Source organism: Anoplophora glabripennis, unplaced genomic scaffold (genome assembly GCF_000390285.2).
Source record: "Anoplophora glabripennis isolate ALB-LARVAE unplaced genomic scaffold, Agla_2.0 scaffold681, whole genome shotgun sequence".
Classification (NCBI taxonomy): domain Eukaryota; kingdom Metazoa; phylum Arthropoda; class Insecta; order Coleoptera; family Cerambycidae; genus Anoplophora; species Anoplophora glabripennis.
The window spans coordinates 10,288-35,320 of NW_019416759.1; the positions used below are offsets into that span (position 1 = coordinate 10,288).

The following is a 25,033-nucleotide window of genomic DNA, read 5'->3' on the forward strand; positions in this document are numbered from 1 at the left end:
GCCGCCAAGATCCCCCGACTTAACACCCCTGGATTATTTTCTTTGGGGATATTTGAAAGAAAGAGTCTACCAGGACAGACCGGATAATATTGAGAATTTAAAGAACAAGATTAGGGCGGAGATGCATAATTTACCAGCTGAAGTCATTCAGAATGCTGTGGACAGCTTTTACTATCGTCTTGGAGAATGCCAAATAGTGAATGGAGGACATTTTCAGCATTTGCGACATTGAGTTTATTTTTGTAAATTATCTAGTTGTTTCAATTTCTAAATGAAAAAAAACTTGTTATTGAAAAAATAAAACTTGTTTATTTGGTATGGCTGGATTCGGTTTTCTATAAGCTTTTCAACGAGCCCCCTCATGCCTTATGTTTCCATTTGAAAAAAAAAGTAGGGGTAGCTGGGGGTTAGGAGATTGAAGAAAAATTAATTATTATATAACCGAAAGATGGGAAAAAATCAAAATCAGTTGTGTTTCGGCGTTTTAAAAAAAATTAACTCATTCAAAAGATATGAATTTTATTCCGTACTTCTGGCCATCCCTGTATATTATGACGTGTTATCATTAAATTATGTATTACGGCGAAAGAAATGATGGATCAAGTAAAAGATAAACTAATTTTAATTAAAAATTGTTTCTTTACATTTCTACTTTGTTGATTTACTTAACCATTTCGAGAAAACGTAACTGTAACTTTGTATCATTTGATATTTCAAAATCTTGTTATCTGCTTTCATAAGTACAACGAAAAGCACATTAATCTTTTACAATGACAGGTTCTAATAAAAATATTTTCTATATCATTAGAGGTGGATCCCTCAGACCGTACGTCATTGCAATTTTTGAAATGAGTTTCTTTGCAGTAAAATTATTTTTAATTTTACCCATACAGACATATATTGAGCAAAACTCAGTCAATATGTATTATTTAATTAAAAATAATAATAAATTTGATTGAGAGATCAAATGGTATCAAATTCCGATTTTGCACGGATTATAAGTGTAGAAAGTGCACAAAAATTATTCTACCAAGTCTCCTGAAAAAATGTATGTGTTAAAAATTAATTTTAAAACAGAACTTACTCTTTTAATGCTGACCTATTTGTATTTGATAAAATTTATCGTTTCTGAAATTATGGTTAACAACAGTTTCAGAATGTGAATTTTAACGCCCTTTATATCTTTTATTTCAGTTTCTGAATCTATATTCACATAAACTCTTTTTCTTTTCTATTTAGTATATGGGTATTTAATTCGCTTTGGTTGATAAAAGTTTCGGATCCATGTAAGTAATTTTAATATAAAAATCAACTTATCAGTATGAAATAGTAATAGATTTTATTTTTCTATATATTTACAAGACACAACAAATTAACTTAAATAATTGAGTAAACCCGCCTGTTCCACCATTTTGTAGAACATGCCATCCTTGTTTTCCATCAAACCTACGGGATCATCAAATTCTTTAATTTCGCCTCTGTCCAACACCATTACCCTGTCACATTCTAGAATTGAATGAAGCCTGTGTGCAATTGTAAATACTGTGCAATCAGAGAAATTCTCCTTTATGGTATCGTGCAATAAGGCGTCGGTTTCATGGTCCATATTTGCTGTGGCCTCATCGAGAACTACTACTTTCGTTTTCCGTATGAGTGCTCTAGCCAAGCACATTAGTTGCTTTTGACCGGAACTGAAGAATGCCCCGCTGTCGGTGATCTCAAAATCTAAAGTTTTTATCAAGTTCTTGAGATGTAATTTTCCTAAAACTTTCCAAATATCCTCGTCCGCAAATTCGTTGAAAGGATCGATATTGGTTCGGATTGTTCCTGTGAATAATACAGGGTCTTGGGGAATTATAGCAATTTTTGTTCTTAGAAATTTCAGAGACAGAGTTTTTAGATCGACTCCGTCAATTATAACCTTCCCTTCGACCTCGTAAAGTCTAAACAATGTGGAGATTATAGAGGATTTCCCGGCACCCGTTCTTCCCACTATTCCTATTTTCTGTTTCGGTTCCACCTTAAAGTTTAAGTTTTTCAGTACTTTTTCATTGTTATTATAAGTCAGCGTAACATTTTCATATGTTACTGCTCCCTCAGTGGGCCAGTTCTCCACGGTAACACCTCCAGTGGGTTCTTGTTTTATCTCTGTATATTCCAAAACCCTCTCCACTGATGTCATTAGGTTTTCGAGGTCAGCCCATTGGCGCACACCCCATTGGACATGTCCAGCTAACATAAAGACTTGCGTCAAAACGAGTCCAACGTTTCCAGCGCTTGTACCTGAAAATAAAATATTCTAACTCATTTGGAATTTTTCACAACCTTTTAAAATTTACAGGAAAATAATAACTAACTGAACAATTTAAAGAAATGTGCTCAAAGTAACCAAAAGAATTAACGTTAGTAATCTAATATTATGTTGGTGTGAAGGCAAAATATACGAAAATCATCTAAAAACTTGTCGTTAACTTAATGTGTGTTCCTTAAGAATTGATACATTCCAGAACACTTCATGTTCTCTGTTGCATGAATAGAAATCTTACTGTTCTTCTAAATGTTAATCGATCAACATAGAGAGTTATAACTGGTTCGAAATCATATTTGTCACTGTCAAATGAATGAAATACATTTCTTGAACATCGAACAGGAAATAAATCTGCTATTGAAATAATTGTTGACATAATTATTTCATGTGCTGATTATGATTTTTGCATTTAATAATAAACAGTATTTTTCAATATTACAGAAAATAGACAATATCAATCTACGTAATCTGTCAATATTGTTGGTGATAGGATTAAAGCGGTATACTCGTATTTTTAGAAATAAAGGTATGGTTTAGTATCAGATCTTTGAATTTAAACAAAGACGCGTTATAATCGCCATATAGCTTGCATATTTATAAGCAAATAAACAAATTCAAACGCATCTAAAAATGTCTGTAAATAATCAATGTTGATTGACTGAGAAATGTAAATAACAAAAGTTTACCAGATACTAGTTGAGACAGATCATTTATCTTAATTGCGGACACTTTACAATTGTGATTTACACCTAACGTAGCATGCCTCCTCCGCCTCTCCTTCAACAATCTATTTTAAAATTACGATAAGTATGAAAAATTGCATGCGAGTTTGGGAGTTCAATGTTAAAAGCTCCACTCGAACAAATAATACTAGCGCGATCAAATTAATCTTAATTCTGACCACGAGATACCCAGTAACAATGCAAGGCGTAACTACGATGTAGCGCATTATCATTTATCTACTGCTCAAATCGTAAATTACGATTAGAATAGAGAGAGATTCAACCGAAAAGTGACTCTGGAAAACTTAATATTAATGAACAAAGATAAACTCAAAATTACTATTTTTTATTAAAAATCAATACAACCCTTGATTATAAATTGATTATACATTTTCTTTTTTGTGTTTTCAAAAAAGATTATTTTTATATTAAATACTAAAAATATTAATTAAATGGTATTTTTTTCTAAATGGATAATAAGTAATCATTTCCGAGGAAAAAAACGCATCTATTTTTCTTGTACTTTATTAATGATCTGTCTTCTGAGCTTAGTTGTAAAAAGCTGTTATTTGCTGATGACTTGAAGTTGTTTTGTGAAGTATCAGTTACTGAACACTGTCAGGAGTTGCAAAGTCAACTACAACTATTAGACAAGTGGTGTACTAATAACTGTCTGCAATTAAATGCAATGAAATGCAAGGCTGTAACTTATACTCGCAAATTGCATCCAATAAAATTTTATTATGCGCTAAATTCGGAAGTGCTTGGCAGGGTAGATTAGGCGTCTTGTTTGATTCACGGCTAACATTTACACATATTGACAAGATCACTGCGTCAGCATTAACGATGCTGTATCATACGCAATTGTCAGTCATTTTCTAGTGAAACTGCCTTGAAGAGTCTCTATAATTCTTACGTAAGAGAAACTGGAATACTGTTCAATAGTGTGGTATCCGCGATATGACGATTTTTTAAATTTTTATCATTTGAAGTAGACGGTTTTTATCCTGAAAGAGGTTATAATCATACCTACTATTTTACTTAATAGATTCAATTTTGCTTCTTTGGAGAATTTCGTTGTTTGTTAAACTTACATTTAGGACAGCAACTCCTGCTCAAAAAGCTGACTGTAAATACTTTAGCAGAAACAAAACAAATGGTACGGTTGTCGGTAAATGATTGCAAGTTTGTGTTGAACAAGTTTAATCACTAGGTCACTGGTGTAACGAAGTGATTTTCCGACACCCCACATTTATGTTCTTTTTGTTTAATTATATTAATAAATATAGTTTACCGCACCGGCATTGTTTTGGCATTTCAAACGCCACCGAAATTTAACCCGTCACCGCGTAGCGCCAAGCCGATGGCCTGCTAATTCACACCGCGTACCACAGTTTTCCGCCAGCCAGCGTAGGGACCAGTTGTGCCGAGCTCAGCCTGCCGTCCAACCAGCGATACGTCACCACCACATAAGTAAGAATTTTACAAGTCCCTCTTAGGAGAACTACGCAGTCGCTGCCGAAGCGTCACCAGGGCTTGGAAATAAGCCGCCGTTAGAGATTTAGTTCACCACGAGTCATTGTAGAATCCAGTCGAACCGTCAGCCGTTCCAGCAAGACCATCAGTAAAGAATTGATAAGATTTCACTAAGTCCAGCCTGAGGAAACTGCGCAGCCGCCAGGATTCGCCGTACGAATACAGCAGACAGGCTGCATTCAAAGGATTAGTCTACCAGGAGCCGTCGTAGCACCCAGTCGAGCAGTCAGCCGCCCTGCCCGGATATACGTCACCGCTGAAAGTAGGTGAGAATTCTACAAGTCCAGTTTAGACGAACTGCGCAGCCGCCAATCCGAGACGAGGGACTTAAGAAACATACGGAATTTGAGAAGTCAGTTCATCTCCAGCCGCCGTAAACACCAGTCCGAAGACCGCCAAAGTAAGTTAGGTTCCGCGCATATTCAATGCGCAAGTCTCTTGAGGCGACAAAGACCTGACAAGGTAATTGTACTGCAGAGTTAGTGCTGTTCCAGCATTTCGACCGACCAGACGTGCCCAGGAAGAGAAGTGAGTGAAGGTTTAGGGAACATAGGTAAAGACTTGGCTGTTGTCCGCTTGTACTAATCATATCTTCACTTTTTAGTTATCCGCCATACTACGACAAGGAAAGGTGCACTGTTGTCTCTGTCCGGTGCATTGAACCTAAACTGCGCGTTCGGCTTGTAGGATGTTGTCTCCCCCTTTTTCTGTCCTATGAGTTGAAACGCAGGTCGTACCGAACCGCAGGAATACGACAAGGAAGGGTGCACTGTTGTCACTGTCCGGTGCATTCGACCTAACTGCGCGCTTTACTGATAGAATGTCGTGTCCCATTTCCTTTCTGTTCTATGAGTGGAGACGCAGGTCGTAGTTAATCTTATTTCTCTTTCAGGTACGACGTGGTTGGGTGTACTGTTGTCTCTTTCCGGTACACTTAACCTAACTGCGCGTTCGGCTGATAGGATGTTGTCATCCTTTCCTCCTTTTCTGTCCTAAGAGTTGAAACGCATGTCGTAATTAATCAAACCTTTCTTTCAGAGAGTTTCTGTCCGCCGCCTACCAGGATTGAGGAGCCCGCTGTTACTGTTTTATTGCCTTTCAGATAGTAGCCAAGTCAAGTCTAGTCTATAGTTATCGTTTGTAGCTTTGCTTTGCGAAATCGCTTCCTTCTTTCTGGTATCTGTACCACCGCTTACCGCATGTTTACCGTTCCGCTAGCGCTGCTGTGCTTTGCTTTCGTCAGGTCACCGCTTAACACCGCACCGTTATTTTACAGTTTTCCGTAGTCACCCCCTGTATATAACCGTAGCCGTTTGTCACCGTTTAGCGATAGATTTAGGGTAGCATAGTGTAAATAGGTAGAATTGGACTATAAATAAATGTAAATATGTACCAATTTGTGGCCTTTTATTCCTGTGTGAAGTCTAACTCTCTCTAGACCCTCTAGACATACCGTGTCTTCATTGTAGCCGCCCGTGTAGTGGTGTTTCTTTAAACAGAAACTGGCGCCCGAGGTAACCGCCGCCGCTCAAGCGTCATAGTGACGAACGACGAAAAAACGACGTCACACTAGGTTACTCTACTTTCACTAAATAGGAACTTGAAAATAAAGTTTTAGGACATGAACTTGCGATGCCTTCGCACAACCAAATAGAATATAATTCAATTCAATAATTTATATAAATATAAGGCCTCGAAAATTATTGAAAAAAATAAAGTGGTGGCATTCTCTGGAAGAAATATGGTATTTAAGGAAGGCTCAAATAAAAAAATGTTATATGAAACACTGTCCATAAAATTAAATAAATATCCCGCATTATATAATTTTTTCCAACTATTATCAGAACATCCTGTATGTATTTTTAATTAGATTTTTTAAGTGGAACGTGTACTACATTCTAGTTGACCCTCGTCTTAAAACATATTTTTTGCAGTTATTTTCAATACCTACCTGTGTCAAGAAATACAAACACTGCCACAACAACGCCGATGAAAACTGAACAAAGAAAGTCCATGAAGAAACCAAAAGCCCTAGTCGTACAGGTTAACGTAAAATTGGCTGATGTAAATAAGTCTTGATATCTGTCAAATTCTTCGATTAAAATATTTTGGGCCTTATATGCCCTTATTGTCGTAAGTCCTTCAAGAGATGCATTCAAATGACCCACCATCGGGCTGCGAGCTAAAAATGACAAATGTGATTAGTAAATAAAAATATATGTGGTGCTCAAAATATATAATCTTTTAATTTAGGTAACAAATGAAAAGAGGTAAGAAATATTACACTATGCTTTCTTTCCAAATCAATAATTGTTTCACAAGTTTTATTCTTAAATCTAAAGGTGGGTCCATATCAATAAATATTTGCGTTGTGCGTTGTATTTAATACAAATTTGCTCGTATACGCCGAAATGTTTATTGTTGTAGTTTGTGCTTTAGACGCAATATATTATATGAATATTTTTTTTTTAGAGACAGAAAACTGGTCGAATTCGTCATGTCGCAAAGAATTTTGTGGAAAATTCACTGCTTTTTTGAATATTGGGCTTCTCGAATTATCTTGAAAAATATCGATATTTCTAATATTAATTAACTAATTTAATATAATTATTAACCATTTCACAGTGACAAACGAGGTATTTTATTTTTTAGTGTACCAAAAATAATTTATTTTTTATAATAACTCAGTAACCTAAAAAATAGGAATGAATTGACTAAATTATGAACTGCAATTCTGCTAGTTTAACGATCCCATATCATTAACAAAAAAAGTTATCCAAGTAAGAGGTCAAAACGATTATCTGCACACAAAAAAAGTCCAAACCCAAGAGAGCTACACATCATTTCCTAAGGAATTCGATGCGCTGAACTTGATTTTATAGCCACAATTCATGACTTCACGACTTTCAGAGAAAAGTGAAATTTTTGTGTGAAACTTGTCTAAATATATTACTTTCGTAGTATTATTTTGAGGCGCTGAACAAGATGCCATTAGTAAAATTTACCCATGACCTCGATATTTCTCAGAAAATCCACCATTTGGGTGAAAACTAGCCGAAATAACGGGTTATCCATTTTCTCCTTGGGAATGTAAAGTTTAAAGAAACACATTGAATATTTAAATTTCGATGGAACTTTTATTTCATAATAAAGTTTGCACCATGCCATTATGCCTGAAAAACAATATCATTCAAATGTCCTCCACGGAACCGTTTGCAGGACTCAATCTTTTTGAGGCAATTTTCGAAGATTTTTTCACACAATTCGGGCAATAATTCGGCCATAATTTGACGTATCTCGTCCTTCAATTACTACAAAGTTGTGGGATTGTTCGCATAACCACGGTATTTCGCATAGCCTCACAAAAAGAAATCCAAAGGCGTTAAATCGTAGGATTTTGGTGGCCAAGCCATATCGCCGAATCTCGAAATTACGTGTCCTGGGAATTTCTCGCGCAATAGAGCCATAACTGGCCGCGTTATGTGGCATGTGGCCCCATTTGGTTGAAACCACATATCGTCCAGATGAAAATCTTTCAATTTCAGGCCAAAAACGTCGATGATCATGACGGCATACCGCTGAGAATTGACGGTAACGGTGGCTCCTTCGTCGTTCTCGAAGAAGTACGGCTCGACGACGCCGCCGGCCCACAATGCACACAAAACAGTCACTTTCTGCAGGTCCAGTGGTCTCTCAGTGGTCACATGTGGCTGCTCACTACCCGAGATTTGGAAATTTTGCTTATTAACATAGCAGCCGAGCGTGAAATGGGCCTCAACAATAAAGATTTTCCTCGAAAAATCAGGATCGGTGGTCTGTTGTTCTAGCACCCAATTGGTGTACTCAGGGCGCAATCTATGGTCAGCCGGCTTGAGTTCATACGGGAGTTGAACTTTATACGGATGGATATGCAAGTCCAAATGCAAAATGCGCACAATGTGCAGTATGGCAGGCCCAAATGCTGAGCTCGACTCGGAGTCGAAAGATTCGGGTCATCGTTAAGGTGGCCATATCCCTGGCCGAGAAATGGTTAAATTTCTGGCATTTTTAGGTACTGAAATCTTGAAAAGTAAAACGTGTAGAACAAAAGTAAGCACAAAAATAAAATCCTTGATGTTTTGTTTATTCATTGTTACCATTTAAATTTACCCAAATAAAATAATTAAAAAAAAGCGTTAGTAAAACATGCGTTTTCTGTTATCCTAACCCCACATTTTAAGAATTATTTTCACGTACTTATAAATAAAAGTAAACAATTTTATATGTAGGACTAAGCAAGTAAATGTTATAAGAATATTTACATGTGGAGTTATGTCTAAAAAAGTTATTATTTTCGTAGATTTCAGTACCTACAACCTTGATGGTTTGATCATTTTTTGCACCTGTTTATTCGTTTTACTGCGGCGTCTTTGAAAATACTCAGGTGGCATGACATAACATTCCTATTATTTGATAAGCTTTAGATTATTCAGTTATTAAATGTTTGAAATTATTTGTCTTTGCGGAAAACACTATTTAAAGAATATGGGGCCCTTAACACTTTCACTCACAGCGGCTATGTTTTCGGTTGTACATGCAAAACGATGATGCACAGGTCTTACGATGTCCGTCCAGTCTCTTGGAATTTTCTCACTGTATTGGTGGTTGTTTGCCGGGATGGACGATTATGTCAATCATAATCTCCGGGTAATACGCGAAATGCAGCCACCGAAGATCCACAATTTTAACGCGTTGTTCGGTCGTAAAACGTTCCATATTGTGAAATGGCAAACCTTTAACTAAACAAATACCAGTCTGGATGAGAGAGACATTTGACAAATATCAATTGGCAGTGCTTTACTATCCCAAGCTCAAAATGGATAACCCGTTACTACTAAAATGATATATTTGGATAAAATTTAGGAAAAAATCCCATTTTTGGGCCAGTTTTCATCAAATAGTGGATTTTTTGAGAAATGTCGAGGTCATGGGTTATTTTTTTAGTTAATTATGGTACCGTGCTCAGCCCGCAAAATAATGTCCCTCCAAAGGGACTAACCTTAACAGAAATTTTTCAAATTTATTCCTTTGAATTATCAAGCAAATAATATTATTTTTTAATGAAGTCGACTTTTTTGAAGAAAAAATAGTTTTTTCGAATTCTGCGTAGTTTAGTCAGAAATAATTATTTTTTAAAATAATGTATGGCTCAGAACAGTAACTTTTTTTAACATTTTAACACAGTAGGCATCTTTCTTTCGTTGTGATGATTGTTACATTGGCAATCAATTACTCGGGAAATAATGGTCGTACAGAAAATCCAAGCAGGGTTTTGAAAACTGCTAAGTATTCTCTACAAGTCGTAATTATTGTTTTTTGATAAAAAAAGTGTAACAATGTAAAAGCTAAGAAGACATATTATTTGTTTTATTTTATTTAGATTTACATTTAGTTTTCGTCGTACCATATGAAAGCGTACGCTAAGCGTCTCTGCACACTATGGCTGAGTAAACCCACTGCATATTGCCTTAAAAGTACCTATATCTAAGGAAAAGGTACATATAATTACTTACTTGCCGCTTCCAGTCTTTTTAAACTTCTCCCTGTAGGTAAATATAGTCTTCTTAAAATAACCAAAATCATAAAGAATATCGCGAATGGAACGAGAAACTTCCAGTTTACGAGGGCCACTAAAAAGATAATTCCGCTCACAGAGAAGGCCACTCTGAAGCATTCAGAAAAAACAAATGGTAGATGCTCATCAATGTTATTTAAGTCTTGAGAAAATCGATTCAATATATTTCCAATAAAATGTGTATCAAAGAACGCCATCACAGCATATATAATGGTTCGGGACATACTTTTATGGATATTAATAGACGCTCTTCTGCAAAAATCATAGAGGGCGTAAGTTTTTATTAAATCCAGCGTTGTTGATACAAAAATCATTAGGGAATATAAATTAATTGTGAACTTCTCTTTTGCTCTAGCTTCTTCCAACACTAACGTAAAATTTATGAATGTAGAATTGTCCGTAACGTTTAATTCAGGTGAGTGCCCGTTAATGTGAAATTCTTTTGTAAAATTGGTTTCGAGATCTAAAACATTTTGCTGCTCATCCACCCTAAAAGATATTTACAAAATTAGACGGTAGAATTGAGTGTAATTTAAAAAAAAAATACAAAGTATCATCCCAAACATTCATGCTGCCTACATAATGAATCTAAATTAGTAGGCTACATTTACTCCCGCGGAAGGAAACCGCACATGCTCTGTGGCTCAACGTCTAGCTATGCAAACGTTTCAAATATTTTCAAGATATATACTCACCATTTGGTGATTAATTGATCTGAATAGCTCTCAGTACCTTGCGTTACACCAAACAAGATTATATTCAATAACATTAAACAAACTCCTCCACCAAACAGCAGATATTTCTTATAAACTATAAAATCAACTTCTCCTTTTTTATTTACTTCTCCATAGACCTTCTTCTTTGTAGTCTGTTCTGTTTCGAGTAATTTAGCCTCTTCTCCTTTTTCCTCACCTTCTTCCTCCTGCCCATTTTCTTCAACTACTTCCTTTTCCAAATCATCGTCTTTACACACCAACTCACTGAGATCCTCAATTATTTTTGCGTCGGGCTTTCCTAATGACTTAATTTGACATTTATCCATTATTACAACATTGTCAGCTTCTTGAATATGGTTAGCGGTTTGAGTAACAAGTATACATATCCTGTCTTTTAGATATTTTTTTATACATTCATTGAATATGTAATCCTGAACATGAGCATCTAGAGCTGTCAAAGAATCGTCAAGCAGATAAATTTCACTTTCCTTATAGATAGCTCTCGCTAGATTTACCCTCGCTTGCTGGCCCTTGCTTAAATTCAAACCTCTGTCCGAAACAATGGTTTCATCTCCTTTATCAAATAAGTTAAAATCATACTGTAAGGCACAAACTCTTACCACATCTTGATACCTACAAAAATTAAATGTTTGATAATATAGTCACCATAAATACTAGAACTTATATTGCCACTGTTTATAGAGGGTTTCCGCGGTATAAGTCCCTAATGTCTAATTATAAAGAATACCGCAAAATAAACTGAAAAATCTCTTACGACTTAAAGAAGCCTAAACTTGTTCTATTTGAATTGACAGCAGCAAGTGCGTGATTAAAGTTATAAATGGTAATATTTTCCAGTCGAGTTGATATAGGAAACGGTAAAAAGGAATTTTGGTTAAATTATTGTACAGTAATATATTAAAAAGTGTTTGTAATAAAATGAAGTGAATGTGTGCAAGTAGCTCTGCAACAAATTGTGGAAAAATTACTCCCATGTATCGACCGGACCGAAGCTTTTTGAGTGGTGATAAACGTGAACAAAATAATAAAGAAACAGGGCTGGCTCAAGGACAAATAGCACTCGAAAATAAAGCTGTTGATCGCTGCATTATGAAATTAAAAGGGAAGAGAGGATTAGTACATAAAAGAACAGGAACCCTTTGAAAAAATAGAAAAACAGTGGGAACACTAGTAAAATAGAGATGAAAAATTTGATAAAATACTAGATCTAATGAGACAAAAGATGAACGACATGAAAAAGGAAACAAAAGAGCGAGAAGGAAACATAAGGAAGTAAAAGATGTCCAAAACTCGAAAACAATAGCCCAGAGCAACAGTACAACGAACTAATAAAAGAGAAAGAGGATATAGGGAAGTTGTTAGAGGTGTACAAACAAATTTAGGATGACCAGGAATAGAGAGAAAAAGAAACAATATTGGTATGGCAGGCGACATAGGGGACAAAACCAAGATACCTGAGTTAACATGTTCATCAACAGATTTCATAGACAGACGAGCATAAAGGGAGGAGGTGGAGGAGGAATTACAAGGCGAAAAGAGAGTTAACTGGTATGAAGGTACATGATATTTCTCTCTCGCCGAATATGATTGGCTGTTCCTGTCACGGAGGGGATCAGTCGCAAGCCATTTAGATTTGTTTTCTTACAATTAGATTTGAAATTAACTAAGATATATCGCTTTGAAAAAAAGTCGTCTATTGACACTTTTTTTAAATAGCTCCTAAATTAACTAAGATATATCGCTTTGAAAAAAAGTCATCTATTGACACTTTTTTAAAATAGCTCCTAAATTAACTAAGATATAGAGCTAATCTAACTCGATCAACTACTATTAGCGCCCTCTACAATACAACATAGGTTACGATTCCTATTGGTGGCAATTTCGCCATGGAAGCCTTTAAGAAGAGGATTGGAACAATGTGTTCGACTGGAAGGAGGTTTGGTGGAGAAAACTAAAACTTAATTTAGATTTAAGAAATTATTATTTTTATAATGAATTAATATAATTAAAAGTATTCTTTCTTTGCCCGATTCGTATTTTTTTTTCACTTTCGTGGCAATCTTTGACCTGCTTATTATAATTTTTAGTTGTCTGATTTTTCGAAATTTGGCACCACATAAAAATACACTCAATAGACATTTGTCGTTCAAATTTGATATATGGGTATTTTAATGGGTGTTGAATAGCATGGTAATATTATCTTTTTAATAAATAAATGACTAATACTACTTTTTGGAAAAACGACCCTTAAAAATCGTAGTAGGCCAAGTTTTTGTGACATCAATAAAATGATTAGTAGAATATAACCTCTTTTCAGGGTACTATTTGCAAAAAAATTGGCTTGCGGAAAGTCCACAGCCTTCTCACATTTCCAGAGGTGTTAACCTACAAAACGAGACACACTGTATATATACATTATTGTTACACTTAAAAGTGAACAGTTTTAGTTTTTAATATAATTTCTTTTATTTTGTAAGTTTTGTTTAGAATTTGCCGAACTTCCGTATAAATTGTATTATCTAGAAAACGTTGAAGTTTATGGCTTTAGAACTTTTTGTTTATATTGACCTAGGGTACTTACACAAACAACACCCTCTAGTTTAGACATAAACTATATTTCTTAAGAAAAGAGCCGAAAGATGGTTTGACATAATCATCTATAAATAGATTAAAACCTTTAAAGATCGAATACATATCTATATTAATACACATATTAGAAGCCCCAAATTCAAAATAACTGAAGTTAGCGACGCCATATTAGACAATTGTAAAATAGGTAACAAATGGTCTAATTTCATGAATAAATTTTTCTATCACTTCTACTTTAACCAGAAATGGACACAATTTTCGAAATTGAGATTGGATGTCCTATATTTTTTCTACCGTTCAAAAATACATTTCAAATACTTCTGTCTTGATTAAAATTTATTCTTCTAAAATATCTAGAAAGCATTGCTTTGACACAAAAATTTGCTATTTAGCGTTACTATTTCACTATGTTATATATGATGTCGCTATCTTAAATAGTACACTATGGTTTAAGTATAATATTACAAAAGATGTACCTTTTTTCGTCATAATTTTCCCCAAATAATATATTTTGTTTTATAGATGAAGGGAAAAGCCACGGTTCTTGAGAAGCGTATGAAATGCGCCCATGCGTCACCACATGACCACTAGTTAAAGGATAATCCTGCAAAATAGTTTTTAACAAGGAACTCTTTCCAGATCCGACAGTACCAGTCACAAGAGTTAATCCGGAGTCGGTCCTGAAAGTTACATCCTTCAGTACTGTATGTTTGTTTATGTGGACTGTGCCGTTTTTGAGTTCTATCAGAGGTTTAAGAGTTGGTTCATCTGTTCCTTTCTTGGGAGGTAACTCTTCAGCTTTTATTACCCTGTTTATCCTTACTACAGCGGAGTATAGTTCTGCTGCTCTGCCCATACCAAATGGTATTATTATACCCAAGGTATGTCGAAGATCTTTAAAAATGTAAAGGATGTAGAAGACTAGTTCAGTGTTTGTTACGAATCCCATCCATATATAACCCACCACAAGGATGTAAAACGCTACTCTTGAGCATAGTATTCCTCCGATGACCATCACTATTCTTAGATAAAACACGACCAGCATCTTATTAATCTCTTCTCTGAAACATGCATATTGTCATTGTAATTAATACTAATAGTCACGCATACAAAATAAATAGGTTTAATCACAAGAAATTAAAATTACCTTTAAAGATATTAAGCCCAGTCTAAACCTAAACATTTTCATATATTGTTATATTGTGATTAACGACTTTGAAAACGACCGAGTACCAAGTTTTATGCATAATCTTCAAAGTTTGAATGCTATTCCGATTTTTACGTCCGCCATATTAGATACGCCATCTTTTATTCGAGAATTTTCGGATTCGGACTTCAGGGTCGTAGTCAGCGACCCCAAAAACCCTCGATAACAAAATTTAGGCAGAATTATTGAATAGAAAAATGTGTGACTTAAAGGGGTTAGTAGGACTTTGGGTTGTAGGTGATTTCCAACCATTTGAGAGATAAGTTACATTATATGTATTTTTTTGCTGTCAATTTAGCCCACATACTAATAATAATAATAATAATAATAATAATAATATTTATTCAACTAATATCAACAATACAATAATGTACATATATACACATATATACATACATATACATAAAAAGTGAATAAATATATACTCGATAAGTGTTTAACACTTGTTTCAAGATAAACACAATAAAAGGAAAGGAATACAGTACTTACAATGAAATTTCAGTGCATATTCACAATAAACATACATATATTACATATAAACCAACAGTTGCATAAAAATACAGTACACTAAAAAAATACACAAACTACATCAACGAACTAGGTGCACTAGTCTGCTGGAACCTAATGAAAATATTCATACAACACTTCTCTAGGCGTTTCCAATATATATATTTTAAGTTTTTTCTTGAATGAAGAAAATGACGCATTATGAATTTTTAAATAATCAGGTATCGTATTATATAATTTTGGAGCCAAATACATATTGGATCTTTGACCTATATTTTTTTGCATCAAAGGAGGTAAGTATTTATTTATTTTCCTTGTTTCATAGTGATGTGTGATTAATTCGCATTTGTCCTCTACTAAATGATATCTAGAGATACAATTATAATAGTATAGTTGCCTTATATCGAGCATTTTGGCTTCACTAAATAATTCGCTAGTAGAGTAAGTTTGTTCCTTCTTAAATATTATCTTTAGAAATCTTTTTTGCAGTATTTGAAGAGGTTCAATATGACTCTTAACAGCAGAGCCCCAGGCTAATATAGCATAATTTATATGGCTTTCCACTAAGGAGTAATAGATGGTCTTCAAATACTGCATGGATAACAAACTACCGAGATACTTAAAGGTATGTATTATTGACTGAAGTTTTTTTATAATATAATTTATATGATTATCCCAACGTAAATGACAATCTAATNGAATCAGTCTTTAAAAGTGCGGGTCCATAGACAGTATCCCAGTATGAGATTTTTGAGATTATTAAAGCATTACAGAGGTTTAGTTTTAATTCCGAGATGATTAGGTCTCGATTAGGGTACAGCTGTTTTAAAACTCTATAAGAGACTTGACATAAATAATTTAAATGCTTGGAAAACCTCAAACTTTCATCAAACCACAGACCTAAGTTTTTACAATTATTACTAATTTTTATAGACTCATTTGCTATTTTAATGTCTAGAGATTGTTTTATTAAATTTCTTTTAATTCTGGGACCGAAAAGGATGATATTAGATTTCTTAGGATTTAATTTTAATTTATGAGCAACTGAAATATTTAGTAAGGAATTTAAATCGTTGTTGATTGCTTCGTTAGTGAACTGTAAATCTTCAATAAAAAAGTTGAAGTATACTTGAGAATCATCAGCGTAATGATGAATATTACATATATTTAAAACCCGAAAATAATAAGGAGCTAAGTATAGAACCTTGAGGTACGCCAAAATTTATTGATAAGGCGTCTGACACCTTTGAGTCAGAAATTACTTTTTGATTACGATCGTGCAAAAAACTATTGATTAGAGACCCGGATGAATCATCAAATCCATAAAATTTTAACTTATTGATGAGAATATCGTGATCCAAAGTATCGAACGCCTTACTATAATCCAGCAAAACAAGACAAGTCACTTTTCCCTTATCAGTAGCCTTCACAATATCGTCTGTTATATGTAATAATGCAGTAGTAGTACTATACTGTGACCTAAAGCCAGACTGGCAATATGGAATAATATTATTACCAAATATATACTTTGATATCTGATTTTTCAAAACTAACTCACAAACTTTAGACAGTGTAGGAAGTACGCTAATAGGGCGAAGATGATCTAATTCAGTCGGATTACTATTTTTTGGTAATGGAATGATGTTAGCAGACTTCCAAGCACTAGGAAATGTAGACGTATGTATAGATGTGTTAATTATATGCGTAATATGTTCTAATAAAAAATCACTAATCAACTTTATCATAGCAAATGATATCATATCAGAACCGATGGAGTGACTTTTAATCGAGTTTATGTATTTTGAGACATCTTGCGAGGAAACTGAAGTGAAGGAAAAAGTGCAACCGTTGTTAAAGGTAGACTTTATATTTATTAAGTAACGAAGTTTGTTCTACAGTAGGCATTGGTGGTGAAATATCATTAAAATAGATATTTATAGCATTTGCATCTTTCAAGTTTTCCGGCAAATCCTGTTATATCTAAGAATCTTAGCGAAGGATTTGCTGTTTTTATTTTTTAATGTATCATTAAGAAATGCTTTTTTTCATTACGCACTGCAGTAGTGATATAATTTCTCAAATCTTTATAGTACTTACTTTATAGTATAGTATCTTTACAGTACCCAATCTGTATTCGAGCGAGTACTTTTATATTTCAGAAACGCTTTATCACGTATCTTCATCATTTCTTTTAGGGTATCTGTGAGCTACGGGGCACGTTTTTTTGTAATTTTAACTGTGCGTGAAGGGGCATGAGTATTAAATAGCTGCAGTAAATTCAAATTAAAGAAATTAATCATGTCATCCACATTTTGCAAAGTAAATTGATAAAATATAAATCATTGTAAAATAAATGTTCCTCGAAATTTCTAAAGTCACGAAATGTTAACAATTTTTGCGAGTTTTAAGTTTTATAGAAGTAACAACACATGAAACCAGAAAATGGTCAGAAACACCAACAACATCCCTAACAATCAAGGACCCTATGATATCTAAATTTGAAGTAACTAATATTTGGTAGTATAAAATACAAGGCTATAGTTTTTCACATTTCACACACATTCACACTAACATTCGTTATTTGGTGTTAGGAGTGGTGGATGCGGATTTAATTTGGATATATTTTTTTCTAATGCTCGAAATATTATTTTAAAATTCTCGAAGTATTTACAAATTGTTGCTTTTCATTATAAAGCTTTACCTCATCCTCACTACTTCACCCTATTTTGGGGATATTTCAGATTCAGCGTAAAAAATACACAAAATGTATGCATTTATGTCTCTGGTACCGAACTTTCTTTTTGTCTGTGGCTGTAAAATATACCTACTTACTAGTACTTACATTCTTGCTTCTGTCACCTTATCATTAAAGAACCTTTCCCACGTATACATCTTTATTATTCTGATTGTTGATAGAGTCTCCTGCGTCACTTGTAGACGTTGATCAGTTTTTTTACCCACTCTTAACCTCAACTCACTAATCTTTTTTCCAATATATACTAAAAAATCCCATATCATATAGTCCAATTTATTTCTTATATGCTATCCTGCCTAGTTATCTCTTTTTGATCGTACAAGAAAGTACTATGTGTACAGGTGTGACCAATAAATGTTAAACATTCTTTAAAGATTTTTATTTATTTGTAGATACTTTTGTTGGTATAATACGGAAAAATTTTGACAACTACCGAGAATCTCAATAATTTTCTCAAATGGCATATGAATACCTAATTTTTGGATGGCGTGAGATCATAAGGTTATCTACCTTTTGTAACCAATATCAGTTTGAAAATAATATACAAAGTGTTGCATTTACCCGGCTACATTTCATCATTTTCAAACTGCGAAAACATTTGTTATTTCAAAATCCTGTATTTGTTGCTCGATTTAAATTTAATTTTATCTAAAACAGACAAAGTAAATTCAAGTTACGACTTTGTTTTTACATGTATAAAATGAAAGAAAAATTAATTTTTCAAATAGTTGAAGAAAAAGTTATAGGTTTTTCAGGATTGAAATTAAATATAAATATAATCTCAAAAAATCAGTAATGCTCAGGAGCGGATATCTGTGGTCTTTTTTTATCCTCTGGGGAAGGATGTTACGTCCTTCCAGAAAATCTTCAGAAAAGATATAGGAACCAGCATAATCGAATATGCACAAATAGTCAGGCAGCTTTGCACGAGTTTTTGACGCGCAGGATTACCGCGTAGTCCTGGATTTTGTCAACGCCCTAGCCCTGTTGGGGCGGGATAATCGTGCGAACCTGACTTGGATTCCTGGTAACAGTAATGTGACTGTCAATGAAAGGGCTCAACAGGGCTCAAGCAGTATATTCATGGGACTTGAACCAGTACCCGGGTTACCACAATGTTACGAAATAGGATTCTTTAATAACAGGATTAAAGAAAAGTCATTGAAAGAATGGTTAGGTGAATCTGATCTGCGACAAGCCAGGCTTGTCATAGAACAAATCGGAAGGTTAGTCAGTAGAAACGGTATTGGGTCTGTCGCAGAACTTTTAACGGGTCATGGACATCTAAACTAGCACCTAAATTGAATTGTCAGGGTGTTTAATAGTAAAAAGGCGTATTTCTGTCACCTCTGGATATTAGAGAGATTTCAACAGAGCTAATGCTTGCTCTCGCATGAAGTACGGGCCTGCTTTAATGCATAAAGTGTCGCACAATCTGAGTGCAGCGGATAATTCATCGTTTCAAAGCTCATGAAGGAGACTCTGAAATGGATAGATGACTGGTGTAAGGGGCAGGCACTGTCAGTAAACCCTAACAAGATGGTCTTAGTATCCTTCACCAGAAGAAATTTGACTGGACTCCCTGAACCTATTTAAAGGGAGAGGTGCTTTCGGCTTTCTAGGAGTGATACTGGATAATAAGCTTGCCTGGAATGCACATATGGAAAAGGTGGTGATTAAAGCGAAGCAGATATTGTGTGTATGCCGTCGCCTTATATCATACTGGTTGTATACATCGATAGTAAGAACTAGGATTGTTTATGGGGATGTGGTATGGTGGCAAAAAAAAAACACAACAGACAACAGCGAGGAAAAAATAGAATCCAGAGACTGGCGATAACGGGGTGATGGCATCGACTCCGACAGCTGCGCTAGAAGCCGTGCTAAATCTACCACAGCTGCATATAGTGGTGGAAAGAGAAGCGTTGTTAACAGCATACCGACGCAGAAACAATAACGACTGGAGAGATAGTCCCTATCCCAGTATTATGGACATATCTATGTCGGAACCAACTCCTGGGATGGTATCTGATTCCAAGGTTTCACTTCCACAAACCATTTGAAACTTGAATAAAGGATCAAATCAAATGGGAGGAATAGTTTGACACTTTGGAAGGATGGAGCTTAGTATGGTTTACGGACGGCTCCAGAATGACCAGAGAGACGGGTGCAGGAATATATGGACTCGAACCCAGATGGAGTGGAAGCTACACTCTGGGGAGGTTTCCTACTGTAATTCAAACAGAAATTTTCACGGTATTGGCGTGTTTAGCGGAGAATATACGTAGAGGTTATAATCACAAATTCATATATATATTCTCCAACAGTCAAGCTGCAATTAAAGCTTTAGGCACACACGAGATAAGTTCAAAGCTTGTGTGGGTATGTTTACAAATACTGACTGAACTGGCTACCGCTAATACAGTTAGACTGTGTTGGGTGCCAGGACACAATGGCATTAATGGGAACGAGAAAGCGGATGAATTTGCTAGGAAGGGATCCGAAACAGAGTTCATTGGCCCGGAGCCTTTCTGCGGTACATCTCCCAGGGGGCTCTGGGCAAATGGACTAAGACAGAACACAGGAAATATTGGACTTCAAGGCCAGGGCAAAGCTATTCTAAGGAACTTAAGTAGTAGGAGTTGCTGAGCTTGAATAAAATTCGGCTCAGGAGAGTGACGGGACTTATAACGGGACACTGTTACTTTCGAAAACATAATCTACATAAGTTAAAACTTGTAGACATTCCGGGCTGCCAAGGATATGGCTCGGCGGATGAAACCTCTCTGCATATCCTGGGCGAGTAGCCAGGATTTGCATGTAGTAGAATGACGCTCCTAGGAAGAGCTTATCTGGAAGAAGCTGAGAGAAGTGTCAACAAGGAAGCTTTTGGATTTTGTAAGAACAAAACTACTTGCTGAACAGAACTGAGTAGTGAGATGTACAATAGGCCTGATAAGGCCGCGGTGCCATGAGACTTATCAGAACCAACCACTAGGAAAAGAAGAAGAAGAAGAACTATGTCGCCTTCAAAACAACAACAAAAACTTCTAAAAATAGAATGAAATATTATTATTTGACTTATATTATTACAAAAGTTGAAATACCTTTTGATCCCATTCCGGGCCTTAGCATTATTCGATATAAATTACGGAGATTCAGACCTTTGTCTAACTATCAAAATTTTTTACAAATTGGCAAATATTTTTGAAACGGTTAACTTTAACAATAGGATATGCTACATATTTTTTGAGTAAAATTTTGTATAGCCACTTTAGGTGTAGCAGTAAAAAATCATCAAGGAACCTCTGTATACAAATTAAAGATATCAATTAGAATTTTTTTCGCACATACTGCTAATCAAATGTTTTATGACTGAATGATCAGCGCAAATACTTATATTATGAAAAAAAAAACTTTCTTTTAACAACAATTGTTCAGGTTACTGTAGCATCAACTTACTTTGTAGAGGTAAGATACTGAACAAAATTCCAAGGCCAATGAAAGTAGTAACTCCAATTTTGGAATAAAGCAAGTAACAAGAAACGGCGACACGTATGATTCCTATCCAAGTGTCATTGATCATCCATATTGACAGATAAAATGTATGAACGTCCTTAGTAATAAGTGTGACGACATTTCCCAAACTGATTTCAGACAGAGCTGACGGCGTAAGTTTCAGAGCTTTTCTATACAGCAGGGAAGAAAATGCCGTTTTAATTTCTATAGCAAGCTGTTGGACGTTAATAATGTAGTTGTGGATGTAGAAACACTGACATATATTTACTAGCATCATCAAAGCTGCATAATAGTAGGCATCAAATTTCGTCATCTGCGAGTGAGGTTTAAAGTAAGCTATCAGGGAACTAACGGCATAGGGCTCCACTACACTAATTAAAAAAATATATACATTTTGATTATTTTTTATATTAAAATATATTGACTATTAACATACCTAGTGAATACTTTCCATGTCATGTTAATAAGCCCTAAAAACATATATCTGTAACCAAATCTAGCCCATAGAAGTCGATTTATAGAAGGCGGTGAATCTTTTTTATTTTCTATCATCCATTGTTTTTCGATTTCGTTGCCACAACTTTTAGAACTGCAACTTTTTATTACCTCATATAAGTCAGATTCCTCTAGATCGGAGTGTTTATAGCCTTTCTTAAATATTTCTCCTGTATATCTAAAAAGGTGATGGTAATAAATCATTACAATTTTAAGATAAATAAATTTGCTCCTTAAAGAGCTATTATAGACCTAACTAATTCTAAAAACTTATTCTTACTAAAACTAGTTAAGAATTGGTAAATTTTTTCAGAATATTAAGTTTTTATGTCTAACAATAAGTAATATTTTCTTTTGCCAAGTATTAAATTTTCAAAGATACTACGACGCTTTAATGTAAATATCGTATGCATGTGTCACATGACATAAGTTTATAGGAATAGAACATATACAATATTTATTTGTCAATAACAAATATCTAACTGTTATCCAGATGTGATTGCACCATTTAAAAATACATCTTTTAATTGTTTAAGCTGCAAGATGTTATCTTATCCGGTACTCTTCTAAATGTTCCAAATGATAAGCAAATACACAGGTAGTAGGTATTATTTGTTTTTAATACGAGTAGGTACAGACTTTTACATCTTTGTTATTTTTAATATTTTGCCATTCTCAAAACTAGAGTCGACGTAAATAAATTCCCATGGTTACTGATAAAAATATTGACAGTCTATCAATATTTATTCTCACATGGGTCAATATTATTATCGATAATTTAAAATATTAACACTATTTGACCGAAGTGTCTTAAAATAAAAGTTTAGTATTTTAGCACATATTACGCCAAGAACTTTTCCGGAAAGAGAATGTTAAAAGTGATGGGTTTATTTCAAGATGCAAAAAGAGGCTAAGTTGAACTTTATATCAATCATAAATAAGGCAATCAATGGAATTATTATTATCATTATTTTAAAATAGCTTGATGGTACGACCTTTTGCTCATTTATCTCGAAAACAGTGCATTCTACAAACAATTGAATTATGTTTTTATAAAACTTTAATTACTCTATTATAATAATGAGTTAATTTGTACCTTCAAATAAACAATTGAGAACGAGTGCTGACCATTTGAATAAAACTTAGTTGTACAGAGTGTTCCGAAAAAGAGAGAAAAAAAATTTAGAGATTTTTTAAAATTAAATTTTATCAATACAAGTAAATTTTTGGGAGTGCTAAATACTTTACTGTTATTAGTTTTTGCTAGAAGTCACTAGCTTATATGTCTCTCAGTGACATTTTTAGACATAACTTTTTTGAGGTTAGGGTTTTCACAGTGTTCGTCATATATTAATTACAATATAAAATATCATTTTACACAAAAAAAAACTTGTTAAAATCTCTCAAAATGCACTGTTTTTTGAGAAAAACATAATTGGTAGTCCCAAAGCCGACCAATTTTTATTTCATAATATACAGCGTGTTTGGAAACCGAATAGTATGAAAATAAATCGATTTACATCAAGTTGAATTCCTATAATTTTGCAAATGGAACCTCAAAAAAATATTTTATTTCATCTTTTTTTTCAGGGCCTGTAGCATTTTAAGAAAGCAAAATTGTATCCAGGCAATTACTTTGGCACAATTCAGATTTTAAATCTGAATCGACGTATTTTTATTCAAAGAAGCTATCTTTGAAGTACGGTCCATTTGTTTCCCGATACGCTGTATATTAAGAAATAGAAGCTGGTTAACAGTCAATGGCGATATACAGTGTGTCCAAGATAGGGTTGGGATAGCATTAGGATCTAGGAAACGGTCAAATATACGGGGTGGCTCAAATTAGAAAAAAGTTGTTTTTTTATACCTAAGAATACGCCGTTTAGAAATTTTGCAAAATCGTTTTATTTTTGTGTGGCTATATTTTAAAACGAGTTTTAAAATAAATTGTATATTTACAGTGACACTTTTCTCTATCCAATGGCGTCAACATTTTTTGCAATCTGACGTTTCATCTTTATCTTGGACACACTGTATACTATAAAAATGCTAACCTCAAAAAAAATATGTCTTAAAATGTCACTGACAGAGATAGTAACTAGCGGCCTCAAACAAATGGCCAAAATTTAACGACGGTGATATATTTCATCAACATCATCGAAAATTTTCCTCTACCAATTTTCAATGCAACATATTATTGCTTGGAAAAGATATAGATTAAAATAAAAAATAGTAGTCTCATTGCCCATAGGACATAATTGTGTTATTATTATTACTTTTTCTATATTCTATCTCCTCTTATATTTTTTGCACTCACTTTAGAAACAACCTGTATATTATCTCCACATTAAAGTCACATTCTATAGTAGTTTAATTTAATAAAATTATTACTGGTTATTTAGTTTGACAATTTTAATTTCGCGACGGTTATTAATACTGAAAAATCTAAGATTTACTTTGATACAACGTAAGTCAAATTTTAGAGACGATAATAGAAAAATTTTTAAATATTCCATCTACAAAATATTCACAATAGAGTTATTGCGTTGTAGATGTAAAAGTATAATCCTTTTTTTTAGTCTTTTAACATATTTGATTGTGTGTTGCTATAAAAATGTCATGGTCTGCAATGAACACTCTGTATATGTGCAATTTCAATAAAAATATTAATGTCTACTATAGTTCCTCTTATGTTAGAAGAGAATAAAATATTATCTGCATTTTTTTTTAGTTACTCATTACTTAATTACTCACAAATTGTCAAAAAATTATTTTTAAAAAATTACTTACGCAAATGTGAGTGTGGAAATGATGTTAGAAGTCTCCTTGGGATTCTTCGCCCTGTTTTCCTGTTCACAGTGATCCATTCTGTATATCTTTATTCACTTCTACGAATAGTTAATTCAGCTACGTTTAACCCATAAAAATTAGAGAAAAGCAACTGACTCCTATTCACGTATTGATTAAAAAATGGTGTCCAGTTATGTAGAAATACATTCTTGGCCTAGGTGTAGCACCCAACTAATTGAACATTTCAATTGTCA

General features: G+C 34.1%; 1 protein-coding gene across 1 annotated transcript; it reads right to left on the reverse strand.

Moving 5' to 3' along the window:
* Positions 1-1,322: 1,322 nt before the first annotated feature.
* LOC108912876 (probable multidrug resistance-associated protein lethal(2)03659) lies at positions 1,323-25,027 on the reverse strand. Its single transcript, XM_023455420.1, has 9 exons — positions 24,780-25,027; positions 21,931-22,167; positions 21,438-21,865; positions 18,063-18,219; positions 13,983-14,567; positions 10,876-11,529; positions 10,119-10,669; positions 6,518-6,748; positions 1,323-2,283 (listed from the first exon to the last, which is right to left on the reverse strand). The coding sequence occupies exons 1-9, from the start codon at positions 24,854-24,856 to the stop codon at positions 1,373-1,375; spliced, it is 3,831 nt and encodes a 1,276-aa protein (XP_023311188.1). The 5' UTR covers positions 24,857-25,027; the 3' UTR covers positions 1,323-1,372.
* Positions 25,028-25,033: the final 6 nt, after the last annotated feature.

What these genes read in the sequence shown, in the direction of transcription:
- LOC108912876 (XM_023455420.1), bottom strand. Translation starts at nt 24,856, where the DNA reads ATGGATCACTGTGAACAGGAAAACAGGGCGAAGAATCCCAAGGAGACT. An exon ending in ACATGGAAAGTATTCACTAG is followed by an intron (nt 21,866 to 21,930) that starts GTATGTTAATAG and finishes TTTTTTAATTAG; the next exon opens with TGTAGTGGAGCCCTATGCCG. An exon ending in CAGTATCTTACCTCTACAAA is followed by an intron (nt 18,220 to 21,437) that starts GTAAGTTGATGC and finishes GGGATTTTTTAG; the next exon opens with TATATATTGGAAAAAAGATT.